At 38.6% G+C, this 15,436-nt stretch overlaps 1 protein-coding gene across 2 annotated transcripts in view; it reads right to left on the bottom strand.

Moving 5' to 3' along the window:
* Nucleotides 1-2,570: 2,570 nt before the first annotated feature.
* The window catches only part of LOC128690555 (queuosine 5'-phosphate N-glycosylase/hydrolase), a 37,130-nt gene continuing 24,264 nt past the window's right edge, over nucleotides 2,571-15,436 (bottom strand). The window contains exons 2-3 of one of the 2 annotated variants that reach the window (XM_070083097.1): nucleotides 6,446-6,553; nucleotides 2,571-3,983 (exon numbers count right to left, since the gene is read on the bottom strand). In XM_070083097.1, the coding sequence (XP_069939198.1) occupies nucleotides 3,975-3,983; nucleotides 6,446-6,553 (117 nt within the window). In that variant the 3' untranslated portion in view covers nucleotides 2,571-3,974. Of the gene's footprint in view, nucleotides 6,554-15,436 lie in introns of both variants that reach the window. The other variant, XM_070083092.1, reaches the window with a different exon arrangement.

Genomic DNA, 15,436 nt, shown 5'->3' with positions numbered 1-15,436 from the left:
TGTACTCAATTGATAGAACAAATGGAGTTCTAAAGAAATAGCTATGAGTTTGGTCAACTGAACAATGGAATTAGCCGAAAATAGGGCTCAAAGTGGGCGAAATCGCTGATGCGTAAACATCACCGAGATCGCTAGCTTTGCGAGAGCGTAATTCCATAAGTTTTCCATCAAATTTCGAACTTTTGGTGTCATTGACATCGGGAAAAGATTTTCTATCATTTCATAAGAATTTTTTTTTTTTTTTTTCAAAAATTCTGCAACATAGGATTTGGGGTCGTGAAAGTCAAAGGGTTAATATGTCATCAACACTGGCTTGTAAGCCGTACATATACATCACCGACAGTGAAAGGGTTAAGAAAGCTGTCAGATATGCAATTTAGAGAACATAAAAAATGTAGCAAAGGCAAGAAATGACCGAGTGGATAATGAGAACTTTCAGAATTAGAAATAACACCAATGATGGTACTATTCCAACTGTACCTGTAATCTCACTTATAAAATATTACTCTGTGCTTGCAGCTCCCTTCAAGGTAGGAGATACCTGAGCTGGAAAATGTACAGTTATCTTTTACTGCCTACATATGTAGTCTATAAATCACAAACTACCAGGAATGCCTCAAAGTCCTTGGAATGATCTCTCTGGAGCAAAGAAGAGATGCACCTGATAATGGATAATTTCCCATTCTCTGGCCCTCTGCCATCTGTATGACCCATACAGGTCATACAGATGGTCATGAGTATTTTGATAATAATAATAATAATAAATAATGGCTCCCTACCAGTCTACATTCTCTTTCACTATTCCAACTTCTCAGTGTGCCCTTATGTCGTCGCTCCTGTGGTTCCAACTGGTATCCTCCCTTGATTCCAGTTCATGCGCTTGTGTACCTTCTTGCTACTTATGCTCTGAGATGCTCTCTGTGCTCTGAAGTGTTCTTTGTTTACTGCCAGGCACTTGCCCAGGCAGAACAAGATCACCAAGATTTCCTATGCTAGGATCAGTTTGACTCACCTCCATGCCCTGAATCTGACCTCTAGATGTCATCTGCAGGATCCTGACCTTTCCTCTCCTTCCCAGGTCATCCATGGCCTCTCATAGGTCTCTGCATCTCACTCCACTTCTCTACTGTTCTCCAATCCATTCATCCTCTTGCTCTACTCCCAGGAGAGGTTCATTCCAGGCAAATAACACTTCTGCTCTCTTCTGCCCTGGCATTATCAGCCTGATTGGTGTTCCACATGCCCCAACCCAGTCTTTGTCTCCCATGATGTCAGCAATGTGATGGATCCTACAATGGGTTTTGCCCCCTAGTGAAGATACAGCGGTCTCTCAGGGTCTAGAGGTGGCTCCTCTACCAGTGTTGCCTGCACAAATGGCAACCATGCTGGCACCTCCTCCCACACTCTTTCTCTCCCTTTGTCTTTGCCTGAATACCTCTCTTTGCTCCCAGGGAGTTGAAGGCTCTACCACCTTCGATTCTCTGCTGGCTCCTCTCCTCGTCTAGTCTGATCCTCCCTTCTTTCCTTTCATAGCCCTTGCCACTGAAGCTTTTGGTCAACTTTAGTCAGAGCACTTTGTTCTCACTTTAATAATCTTCACTCTTACCACTTAGGTATCTTGACGAGGCTTGTATAATCCCTAAATACCTTTCTGCGTTTCTTTACTGAAATGCCCATTCTGTTTTGTATAATTTCTTAAGACTTCTGAGCCAATCTAGAGGAGATCAACCTTTTGGTGGTATTTCAAAGTGGGACCTGACTGCAGTCTCACCACTACCATAGAGTACCAGGCTATTAATATATTATTACTTTCACCAGAACTGGATCAAGATGGGGCACTCCTCTCCTGGTCCACAGCAAAGATGGGTCAGTTTCTATAGAGGCTTTTGTCCATTACTTTTGGTAGCTCTAGGACCCAGTCCTTGTCATGAGGGGACTTACATGCCTGTCACCAGCTCTGGGAAACTTACCTTTCCTCTCCCACCTCTCGCTTTCCACAGTCTGTGTACCCAAACAGATCCCTTCTTTAACTCTGCAGGAGTCTCCATGGGGACTTAGGCAGCAACCACTTACTGATTGTCCTGTCTCTGGAAGATGCCTTAGTGGTCTCAGCAACTCCAACCTGTACCCATTAGCAGATCATATCAGGGAGGGTTTCAAAAGCTTCTGGCAGAAACTGATTGCTTACTTGGTTCTGGAGGAGTCTTTCATAAACACCCAAATCAACTCCCTAGAGGAGATGCTTCTGTCAAAGGGTGCAGGAACTTATATCTCTTAGAACAAATTCTTTTCCCTCCCTGTCCCAGAGTGCCCTAGTAGTTAGATGCTAACAAACCATACCACGGGCGGGATTGAACCTGCAGTCAGAGAATCTCAAAACTCCAGACCGTCACATTAGCCACTGGACCAGCTAGCCACAATGAGATTCGTCCAACTAGGTATATTTCTACACCATAGGAAGGTTAGCATAGGCACCACTGTGACCACAGATGCAGTCACAGTGGTGCCTATGCTAACCTTCCTATGGTGTAGAAATATACCTAGTTGGACGAATCTTATTGTGGCTAGCTGGTCCAGTGGCTAACGCGACGGTCTGGAGTTTTGAGACTCTCTGACCACGGGTTCAATCCTGCCCGTGCTTTGGTTTGTTTGCAATCGTGTCATTATGATTTCGTGAGTCAAGTTAGATGCTTGTTGCAAGGCGAGTGCAGTCACACTTGTGACACTTCTTCCCATTCTTTTCAACTTCACCACTTGTTGATGCCATGGGTACTAGCAGCCGCCTCCACTGCTCGCTGACCCCATGTCTGCATCACTACTATCCGGGTTTTCTTTCTATCTTCTCCATAGGGGCTGCAATGCCACAGTACAACTTCCCTTGATAAAACTTCTCACAATCCAGGGAGATATGGCTCACTCTGGCTAGAATGTGCTTAATTTAATGTTTATAAATTATTCTTCTATGAATCTTTAACATGTGCAACTCAGGTTGCACACTCTTACAGAGGTTGAAAACTGCATAACAAATGTCATATTTGTGCAGAAATAAGGCTATAATAGATACAAGGTACAACTATAAGATGTGTGATATGGTGCTGTGCATTTCTTCATATCTTGTGGACACTACGAAATGCACCTAATATAACTCTTAAAAATAGTTTAATTCGTAAACAGTAGAAAATAAAATTCTGTAAGACATAAAAACAGTTCAGTGTTATGCTCATTTTTTGCTGCTAAGGTACAGGCTAGGTTAAATTTACCAAATGTCAATGGCCCATAAAAAAGGTTAGTTTTCATCATTTTTTCAGTCTTCTTTTCATAACTATTATCAGTTTGGAATGCTCAACAAGCTTGTAGAAATAATTTTTAAAAACTGCTCACAGCACGCATGCCTTGGCTCCCACCAATATACAGTGGTACCTTGACTTATGAGTTTAATTCATTTCGCGACTGAGCTCGTAACTCAATCTGCTCGTATATCAAAACAATTTTCCTTATTGAAACTAACTGAAATGCCATTAATCCGTTCCAGCCTCCAAAAAATCACCCCAATTTTTCTGTCAAGGGTTTTTATACAATATTGTATAAAAAACAATACATAAAAGAGAATGTAAAGAAATAAATTGGTTTTATAAAGTGTATTTACCTTGGAGATCAGAAGACTTGGGCTAATGGACAATGCTGGCAGAGGTGGAGGGTGGAAAAGATAGGCAGAGGAGAAAGAAATTTGGCAAAATAACTGCACAAAAAGCAAGCACAACACAGGATAGATGCTTCCACGGCAAGGTAACCACGTGCGGTGAATGAGTGAGACACGGGATGCAGGGCGGATGTTGTGGCATTTGCTGCGCCAACTAGTGGCAGTGTACCTGAAGCTCGCTCATAACTCGGATTTTGGCTCACAACTCAAAGCAAAAAATCGACTGAGCGACGGCTCGTAACTTGAAAAACTTGTAAGTTGGGGCACTCGTAAGTCAAGGTACCTTGTATAAATAAATAGTAAATATAAATAGTAATATATAATGATACTGCTTCAAAACAAGTCTCCTACTCCTACAAGTTTCCTAGCTTCCCTTTCTAACCAGATAGCTGCCTCTGGTCTCAGGATTAAGTAAATTCATGTTTTCTAAAGAGTTCATTGTAAATAATAAGAAATATTTTAATTTATATAACAACAAGAAAACACAATGCACGAGTACAGGAAGGCCCCACTTATACGGCAGGTTAGGTTCCAGGCTACCGCCGTAAAGCGGAAACCGCCGTAAAGTGGAACACCCTTTTTTTCCACTTACAAATGCATACAAACACTAGATAACAAGTTTACACTAACATATATTATGTTAGCAATAGAACCAGGCATCAAAAAACAATAAAAAAGTACAATACACACATAGTGCACTCATTACTTACCTTAAAATATTTATAGTCTTAATCTAGGGTGAGACAAGTAGTATTTATTGTAAGAAATCAAGTGTGGTATGTATTGTAATAGCCAGGCTACCTCACCAGGCCACCCCACCCACACATACTATTCTATGATATTTAAGCATCCCAGAGCGATAAAATGTATATACAGTTCACTCATTACTTACCTTAAAATATTTGTAGTCTTAATGTAGGGTCAGGAGTAAGTAAATGAGATAAAACGAATAAATGAGAGAGAGAAAGAATGAGTACATGAGAGGTAACAGGCGCAGAGTTATGTAAACAAACCAGGCTCCCACATCTTATATTTATGTTTATTTATTCTATTGTGGGGTGTATTTATCATCTTTTTATGTTATGTATCGTGTTTATTATATAATTTTGAAAAAAATATCATGGCTGGATTAATGAATATGTGTATATTACCGTAATATACGACATTTAATGAGACTCGGTGACTACTGTTATTATGGCGTCACTTGTGGAAGTCGTCTGCTCACATCTCACATTTATGTTTATTTATTCTACTGTGGGGTGTATTTATCTTATTTATATGTTATGCATCGTGTTTATTATATAATTTTGAAAAAAATATCATGGATGGATTAATGAAAATGTGTATATTACCGTAATATATGACATTTAATGAGACTCGGTGACTATTGTTATTATGGCGTCACTTGTGGAAGTCGTCTGCTCACATCTCACATTTATGTTTATTTATTCTACTGTGGGGTGTATTTATCTTATTTATATGTTATGCATCGTGTTTATTATATAATTTTGAAAAAAATATCATGGATGGATTAATGAAAATGTGTATATTACCATAATATAGGACATTTAATGAGACTCGGTGAGTATTGTTATTATGGCGTCACTTGTGGAAGTCGTCTGCTCACATCTCACATTTATGTTTATTTATTCTACTGTGGGGTGTATTTATCTTATTTATATGTTATGCATCGTGTTTATTATATAATTTTGAAAAAAATATCATGGATGGATTAATGAAAATGTGTATATTACCGTAATATACGACATTTAATGAGACTCGGTGAGTATTGTTATTATGGCGTCACTTGTGGAAGTCGTCTGCTCACATCTCACATTTATGTTTATTTATTCTACTGTGGGGTGTATTTATCTTATTTATATGTTATGCATCGTGTTTATTATATAATTTTGAAAAAAATATCATGGATGGATTAATGAAAATGTGTATATTACCGTAATATACGACATTTAATGAGACTCGGTGAGTATTGTTATTATGGCGTCACTTGTGGAAGTCGTCTGCTCACATCTCACATTTATGTTTATTTATTCTACTGTGGGGTGTATTTATATACGACATTTAAATGACTCGATGTATGTAAGTTTATTTAGGTACAGGTATACATAAGTATAATTATCAGAGTATATATAAAATATGAAATAACTTTTAAAAACATTTGAAATTTTGGAGTTTCCAGACAAAATGGAGAGACTTAGTGCTTACTGAGCTCATGGAGAATGTAAACAAACAGGGTGGGGCACGGTGACCGTATTAGAAAGTCAGGTGGGGGGAGCCGTATAGTGAGTTTTGGTCATAATTTGAAATGTCCGTATTAGCGGAACGCCGTAAAGTGAAACGCCGTAAAGCGGGGCCTTCCTGTAACTCCATTATATACTTACTAGTATTAAAATGCACAAAATAATAAATTTTCAGTGTACAGGTTTTCATGCTAGTGGTATGTAAATGTGAAATACATGAATAAGGTAGCAAAATATTTTCATGGAAAAAACTGTGAGCTAAGTGTTTTCTATTGTTTTAATTATCTTTATAAGTGGAGAAAAAATGGGCTGAACTGCTTGTAGTAAAAATATTTTTCTATTGAAATTAGACCCAAAACACACCACAAAATCTCTGAGTTTCTATCAAAACATGTTAATAATAAATGCATCGCACTCTGTGGTAAGGAACCACATCCAGTTCTGTGGCATTCATTAATCTGAAATCCCACAGAAAATAATCTACCTTGACACTATTAAGGCCTCCAGATGGCTGATTCCAGGAATCCAGAATCTTACATGTTTCATTCACTATCAACTCTGCTGCATGGATAGAGCAGCCACGGATCTCCACCTTAGAAGAACAAAGATTTAATGCATATGAGAGTACAGTAATAAAAAACAATGTAAATATCTAAACACAACTCATTCAAATTTTACTATTATATATTTTCATAATGAATGACTTGTACAGCTTCAACACTTTCCATGAAAGTAAAGTAAGTAAAGTTTATTTCTTTGTAAAGGTTACTATGTGTAATTACAATTTTGATTTGTTAAGTACGTACAAAGATAGCCACTATCATGCCGAGGCATTTTGAGCAGACTAATTCTAATACACAGTAACTAATTAAAACTAGATAAGATAACAGTACATAGTACTATACTTAAAACTAGACGAGAAGCAGTGATTAACTATTTTACAATCTTATTTAACCCTTTCAGGGTTTCTGATGTACTAGTACGTCTTAAGCGCCAGGGTTATTGACATACTAGGACGCATAAATTCTAGTGTCCTCAAATCAAGCAGGAAAAGGCTGGTACTCCTAGATGTGAGAGAATGGGTCTCCATGGTCAGTGTGCGTGGTACAAAAAAAAATCAGGGACCCAGTGGTGCATTGTGGGAAAGCCATTTTATTTCACCTTGTTCGCCACGTCTAGCTCTAAAACACTCCTCGGCTCATTGGGGCTCTTTTGTTCCCAAGTGACAGTTCAAACACAGATGGAAGTGTCAGTGAAGATTAATTTCATGGTTTTGAGGAGTTTGTGACTGAAAGCAATGACCAGGAAACCTGAAGGAAGGAAGGAAGGAAGAAGGAAGGAAGGAAGGTAGGAAGAAAGGGAGGAAGGAGGGAAGAGATGAGAGGAAGGAAAGAAGGAAGAGATGAGAGGAAGGAGGGAAGGAAGGAGACCATCAACCTAGGATAACCCAAAAAATTCAGAGTGTGACTTATTTCCATGTGGGTTGGTGTGGTGAAGAGGAAGTTGACAGGCAGTGATGGTGGTGAGTGATGGTGTTATTTGTCATTGTGACACTAATTATGCTGGTGGCTCAGCATATTTACAAGTCCACCCCCACACAACAACTACGAGCTTTACAGAAGCTGTAGCAGTTCTGGGAAGTGTCCAGTGACTTTATGTGTGTATATATGCGATAGAAAAATAGTAATAAACAACATTTTTTATTGTTGGTTTGTGTAAACATGTTTTGTAAACAATATAATGACTGTGCAGTTATTGTGTAGCATACAATGAGTGAATATACATTCAATATACCTTATATTGGTCTCAGGCCATAAAATTACTTGAAGGAAGAAGTAAGGAAGGAGTGAAGGCAGGTGGGTAGGAAGAGATGAGAGGAAGGAAGGTAGGTAGGTAGGAAGAGATGAGAGGAAGGAAGGTGGAGGGAAGGTAGGTAGGAAGAGATGAGAGGATGGAATGAAGGAAGGTAGGTAGGTTTGTGGGGAGGAAGCGATGTGTGGTGGAAGGCAGTGAGGGTTAGCGAGTGGTGGTATGATGCATCATTGTGGCACAAGACAGGCTGGTGACTCAGCATATTTACAAGTCCACACACACACAACTACAGGCTTTCAGACCCTCTTGTAGTTATAAGAACCTCTCCAGTGACTCTATATGTATATATATATGATAGAAAAATAGTATTAAAAAACATTTTTTGTTGGTTTGTGTAAACATCTTTTGTAAACAATATAATGACAACAAAGTTTGTGCTATTATTGTGTAGTATACAATGAGTGAACATATACCAAATATGTAGTCTTTATGTTGGTCTCAGAGGCCATAAAAGTTACTTGTAAAAATAAAATATTAAAAAATAAAAGAATGAAGTAGAAAAAAAAAAGACTGGGTGATCAGCAGTCTGCAATGTTGCCGTATGCAGTTCAATTTCTGTCAACTTCACGCCTCCATATCTCCGTAAGTATTGATCGCAAAAAAATTTTTTTTGGCCTATAATATTCACACACACACAAAAAAACTATCATTTCATAAGAAAAAAAAAAAATTTTTTTTTTGAATATTTTTCGACCCTGAAAACAAGTTCGCGAGAGGGCCTGTCGACCCTGAAAGGGTTAAACTTAATACAAATGAGAGGTAGTAAGGTGGAGTAGGGTACGGTAGAATAATTTTGAAATTGCACACAAAATCGACCTTACAGGTAATGGTGCAGGTAGTAATATTTTATGGAGTGGCAGAATTAAAAGCCAGGTCACATAATAAAATTAACCCTTTCAGGGTCGGCAGCCCCTCTCCTAAACTTGTTCTCAGGGTAAAAAAAAAAAAACTTATAAAATAATAGAGAATCTTTTCCCGATCATAATGACACCAAAAGTACAAAATTTGATGGAAAACTTACGGACTTATGCTCTTGCGAAGTTAGCGGTCTTGATGATGTTTACGCATCGGCGATTTCGCCCAATTTGCGCCCTATTTTCAGCCCATTCCAATGTACCAGTCGACAAAAATCATAACTATTTTGCTAGAACTCCATTTTTTCTATCGAATGAGTACAAGAAACCACCCATTTACCAATTTCAACTATCCAATAAAGTGGTCAGAAATTGGCAATTTTGCCAATTTCACACAAATTTCAAAAGATGCCAATTTCCAAATAAGGTCCAGAATAAACAAGACAGACATTCCTGGCACTAAAATAACATTTTTATTGTTCATTAGTCACGTCCCCAGGCCTCTCTCACATTTCTTTTGCTTTCCACTTTGAATTTAAAATAGTAGATTTACTGTTATGCAGACTACTGCATTAGTGTAGAAATGGCATAAATAATATCAGTGCATTAGTGAAAGAATATAAGACTCACCGGTTGACAGGTATTGGATGCATGGCATGATTTGTTTACTTTTGAACTTTGGCAAAATAGAACATTTCTTCTACTTTGAGCTCAATTTCAAGGTACTTTTAATTGTGAAACCAATCAAAATCATCTCAATTTCTGTAATATGTCTTCCATTCTATAAAATGAGACCAGGAAAACTTGAATACAACCATAAATACCACACAAAAATACACTGCAAAGTCACTGTTTTAAAGCAGAAACATGGTCAGATTTTTTTGTATCATTATGCACTGTGTGCTGCAGGATTTTTTTTATACTGTGCACACTGACCACATAGACCCATTTTTTCATATGTAGGCCTACCAGCTTAATCTCCCTAGGTTTGAAGGCACTAGAATTTATGCATACAAGTACTGCACCAACCCTGGCGTGCAAGTTGTACTAGTATGGCACCAACCCTGAAAGGGTTAATTAGCAGATGTTTTGGCTGATTTGGTTAATACTGAGAGATAAGATTATTTTTATGGATTTGCAGAATTAACCCCTTAACTGTTGAAACCCCAAATCCTGAGGTGTCTCCTGTTGTCGAAAAATTTTTGGAAAAAAAAAAAAAATCTTAGGAAATGATAGAGAATCTTTTCCCGGTGGTAATGACACCAAAAGAATGAAATTTAATGGAAAACTTACGGAATTACACTCTTGCGAAGTTAGCGACCTCGGCGATTTCGCCCACTTTGAGTCTATTTTCGGCTAATTCCATTGATCCAATCGACCAAACTCATAGCTATTTCTTTAGAACTCCATTTATTCTATTGATTGAGTACAATAAACTGCCCATTTACCGATTTCAACTACCCAATAATGTGGTCAGAAATTTGTAATTTGGCCAATGTCACACAAATGAAAAAATATGCCAATTTCAAAATAGGGTCCAGAATGAACAATGCACACATTCCTGGCTCTAAAATAACATTTGCATTGTTCATCAGTCACATCTCCAGGCCCCTCTGATATTACTCTTGCTTTCTATTTTGAATTTTTATTCAAACAAAAAGTAGATTTACTGTTATGCAGACTACTGCAATATTGTAATAATTGTATAAATAATGTCAACGCATTCATGACTGCATATTAGAATGGCTACTTGGACATTTATTGGACAATGACATCATTTGTTTACTTTTGAACATTGGCAAAAATCAAACATTTCCCCTACTTTGAGCTCCATTTCAAGGTTCTTTTCATAGTAAAATCAATCAAAATCACCTCTATTTCTATAATATGTTTTCCATTCTATCAAAGGAGACCGAGGAAATGAGAATACAACCATAAGTACTATACAAAAATACACCACAAAATCGGCATTTTAATTAATTAAAATTAAAATTAATTAAAATGAAAAAAAAAAGGTTGGATAGCAGAGTTGACTCCATTTGTATGTACATACTGGTGTCTGTCATTAAAATAGGAATTTAGGTAGTCAAAAGAATGTCCTCTGATGCCGTAATGATTCAGTTTGAGGTGCAAGAGATTGTGGTCGACTGTATCAAATGCTTTTTGTAGGTCAATAAAGAGCTCCAGAGGATATTCATTTTTATCAAGAGCTGTGTATATTAGTTCAAGCAGTTGTATAATAGCGTCATTCGTACTTTTTTTTGGTATAAACCCAAACTGGCAGGGGTTAAGTACAGTGGACCCCCCGAGTTTCATGATTAATCCGTTCCAGAGAGCCTGCCAAAAGTCGAAATTCACGAAACTCGAAACCATTTTCCCCATAAGAAATAATGGAAATAAAATTAATCCATTCCAGACACCCAAAAATATTAAAATAAAATATTTTTTTTTCAAATTAAATAAAGATTTACATACTGAAAACAATCAGAAATCAAGTACAGTAGGGCCCCGCTTTACGGTGTTCCGCTAATACGGTCATTTCAAATTATGACCAAAACTCGCTATATGGCTCCCCCCACTAGATTTACTGTTATGCAATACTGTAGTAATTGTATAAATATCACCACATTTGTAAAGATATATTAGACCCACCAGCTGGCATGTATTAGACGTGGGGGATCGTTTATTTACTCTTAACATCGGCAAAAATTTAGCATTTCTGCTATTTTGAGCTCGGTTTCAACCCATTTCCATTACTAAAACTAATCAAAATCATCTCTATTTCTGCAATATGTCTTCCATTCTATCAAATGAGACCAAGAAATCGCAAATACAACTATAAAAAAACATAAAAAAAAAAGTTTTAATTGAAAATTATGGTCTCAGTTTTTTTCTCTCATTATGCAATGTGTGCTGCAGGACTTGTTTTATGTGGTGCATACATACCACATAGATGTAATTTACCGCTCACAGCTTATCAGAGTGAGCTGAGCTCATGGCGTAGATCTATGGTTTGGACCCTCAACGTATAGCCATCTATGGCACAGAACCTCAAAGGGGTAAAGAAAAAAAGTGCTCAATATGGAAACTTATTTTTTTTTCTTTAACAAGTTGGCAGTCTCCCACCGAGGCTGGGTGACCTAAAAAGAAAGAAAATCCCCAAAAAGAAAATACTTTCATCATCATTCAACACTTTCATCTCACTCACACATAATCACTGCTTTTGCAGAGGTGCCCAGAACACACTAGTTTAGAAGCATATATGTATAAAGATACACAACATATCCCTCCAAACTGCCAATATCCCAAACCCCTCCTTTAAAGTGCAGGCATTGTACTTCCCATTTCCAGTACTCAAGTCCGGCTATATAAAAATAACCGATTTCCCTGAATCCCTTCACTAAATATTACCCTGCTCACACTCCAACAGCTCGTCAGGTCCCAAATACCATTCGTCTCCATTCACTCCTATTTAACACACTCGTGCATGCTTGCTGGAAGTCCAAGCCCCTTGCCCACAAAACCTCCATTACCCCCTCCCTCCAACCTTTTTGAGGATGACCCCTACCCCACCTTCCTTCCCCTACAGATTTATATGCTCTCCATGTCATTTTACTTTGATCCATTCTCTCTAAATGACCAAACCACCTCAACAACCCTTTTTCAGCCCTCTGATTAATATAGTGGACCCTCAACTAATGGCGGCATTAAGTAACGGCAACTTCGTCTAACAGCGCTTTTTGCCGTAAAAAAAGTCTTAACCCTTAAACTGTCTAAGCAGATCTACATTCACATGCGTAGTGCTCCAAAAGTAGATCTATGTTTTTTACATATTTTCAAATACAGTGGTCCCCCGCTTTTCGTAGTTCCCGGCAATCGTAAGATTCGCCAATCATAGAGGTATTTTCGTATAAACATGGACTCGCTTTTCATAGGTTGACTCGCGAGTCGTAGTTCGTCCGGGACGCGTACCCACGGCGTGAGCCAGGGCGGCAGCCAGTCTGGCATTGTTTACCAGTGAGCGAAGGTCCCCTCACGTGCTCCAGCGAAATATTTCATAATATTCCATTTATTTTAGTGCTTGCAAGTACTAAATAAGCTACCATGGTTCCAAAGAAAGCTCCTAGTGCCAAGCCTGTGGTAAAGAAGGTGAGAAATATGATTGAATTTAAGAAAACCATCATTGAACAATATGAAAGTGGTACAAGTGTGGCCGAACTGTCCAGGATGTATAAGAAACCCTACACAACCTTATGTTCCATAGTGGCCAAGAAAAATGAAATAAAGAATGCTATTGTTGCAAAGGGAGTAACTATGCTGACAAAAATGAGATCACCAGTACTGGAAGAGGTTGAGAAGTTATTATTGGTGTGGATAAATGAGAAACAATTAGCAGGAGATACTCTTATGACTTCATTTATTTGTGAAAAGGCTAGGCAGTTGCATGAAGATTTGGTAAAGAAACTGCCTGCAAATAGTGGTGAAGTGAGTGAATTTAAGGCCAGCAAAGGCTGGTTTGAGAGATTTAAGAACCGTACTGGCATACACAGTGTGGTAAGGCATGGTGAGGCTGCCAGTTTGGACCACAAGGCGGCTGAAAAATATGTGCATGAATTCCAGGAGTACATAGAGGCTGAAGGACTGAAACCTGAACAAGTGTTCAATTGTGACAAAACAGGCCTCTTTTGGAAGAAAATGCCAAAGAGGACCTTCATTACACAAGAGGAAAAGGCAATGCCAGGACACAAGCCTATGAAAGACAGGCTGATGCTAATGTTCTGTGCTAATGCTAGTGGGGATTTCAAAGTGAAGCCATTACTAGTGTACCATTCTGAAAATCCCAGTGTGTTCAGGAAAAACAATCTTATGAAGAGTAAATTGTGTGTGTTTTGGAAATCTAATAGTAAGGCATGGGTCACGAGGGAAATTTTTGTCGAGTGGTTCAATGAAGTGTTTGGCCCTAGTGTGAAGGAGTATCTCCTGGAAAAGAAATTGGATCTCAAGTGCCTGCTAGTAATGGACAATGCACCTGCTCATCCTCCAAACTTGGATGATCTAATTTTCGAGGAGTTTGGGTTCATCACAATTAAGTTCTTGCCCCCGAATACCACTCCTCTCCTCCAACCCATGGACCAGCAGGTTATTACAAACTTTAAAAAACTCTACACAAAAGCAATGTTTCACAGGTGCTTGACTGTGACCACAGACACTCACTTGACCCTAAGGGAATTTTGGAGAGAACACTTCAGCATCCTCCACTGCATAACCCTTATAGGTATGGCTTGGGAGGGAGTGACTACCAGGACTTTGAACTCTGCCTGGAGAAAATTGTGGCCAGATTGTGTTGACAAGAGGGATTTTGAAGAATTTGGGACTGACCCTAATGAGCCTATGTCTGTTGTAAAATCAATTGTGGCACTGGGGAGTTCCATGGGGTTGGATGTGAGTTTGGAGGATGTGGAAGAATTGGTGGAAGACCACAATGAAGAGCTCACCACTGAGGAGCTGCAAGAGCTTCAGCAGGAAGAGCAACACATCGCAGCTCAGAATCTTGCTGCAGAGGAGGAGGAAGAGAGATGGAAGAAGGTGCCTTCTTCAGAAATTAAAGAGATTTTTACTATGTGGGGTAAGATGGAAAGCTTTATGGAGAAACATCACCCTAACAAGGTTGTTGCAAGCCAGGTTGGCAACATGTACAGTGACAAAGTCTTGGGCCATTTTAGGGAAGTGTTAAAGAGACGCCAGAAACAGAGCTCTCTCCACAGTTATTTTGTGAGACAGGACTCCAGTGACTCTCAAGGTGGTCCTAGTGGCATTAAGAAACAGAGAAGAGAAGCAACCCCAGAAAAGCAAATGGTACCTGAGGTGTTGATGGAAGGGGATTCCCCTTCCAAACTATAAACAATCCACTCTCTCTCCTCCTCCAGTCCCCCATACACTAAGAAGAATCTCCAATAAAGGTAAGTGTTATGCTGTTAATGTTTCATTCATCATTTCCCATTGTATTGTTTATGTACTACATGCATATTTCCTGTTAAAAATTTTTTTGTTTTAATACTTCTGGGTGTCAGGAACGGATAAATTGTATTTACATTATTTCTTATGGGGAAAATTGATTCGTAAATCGTAAATTTCGTTTATAGTAACGGCTCCAGGAACGGATTAATTACGAACAACGAGGGACCACTGTATAAAAAAAAAAGTAGATCAAAGTTTTTTTACACTTTTTCAAATGTAAAAAAAGAAAAGATCTACTTTTTTTACATACTTTCAAATGCTGAAAAAATGTAGATCTACGTTTGGACAGTTTAAGGGTTAACCAATGGCGAAAAACTCCACCAACGACATTTATCCGGAACATGTCCATGTGCCCGGAGCGCGGCCTGAGCGGGCCCAGCCACTCCACAACTCAGTGTGCCATTGTTTACAAGCTGTTGCGGTCGGTTTCTACGTGTGCCTCCCATATATTTTGGATTATTCCACTGTTTTTAGTGCTTGTAACTGCTAAATAATATAGGTAGTAGGTTGGTAGACAGCAACCGCCCAAGGAGGTACTACCATCCTGCCAAATGAGTGTAAAACGAAAGCCTGTAATTGTTTTACATGATGGTAGGATTGCTGGTGTCCATTTTTCTGTCTCATAAATATGCAAGGTTTCAGGTACGTCTTGCTACTTCTACTTACACTTAGGTCACACTACACATACACGTACAAGCATTGAAAATTGGGTTGGTCAAATGTTTGTTAGT

This window comes from Cherax quadricarinatus, chromosome 1 (assembly GCF_038502225.1).
Source record: "Cherax quadricarinatus isolate ZL_2023a chromosome 1, ASM3850222v1, whole genome shotgun sequence".
Classification (NCBI taxonomy): Eukaryota; Metazoa; Arthropoda; class Malacostraca; order Decapoda; family Parastacidae; genus Cherax; species Cherax quadricarinatus.
The sequence above is the reverse complement of the archived record's forward strand: the minus strand, read 5'-3'. Positions and strand labels throughout refer to the sequence as shown.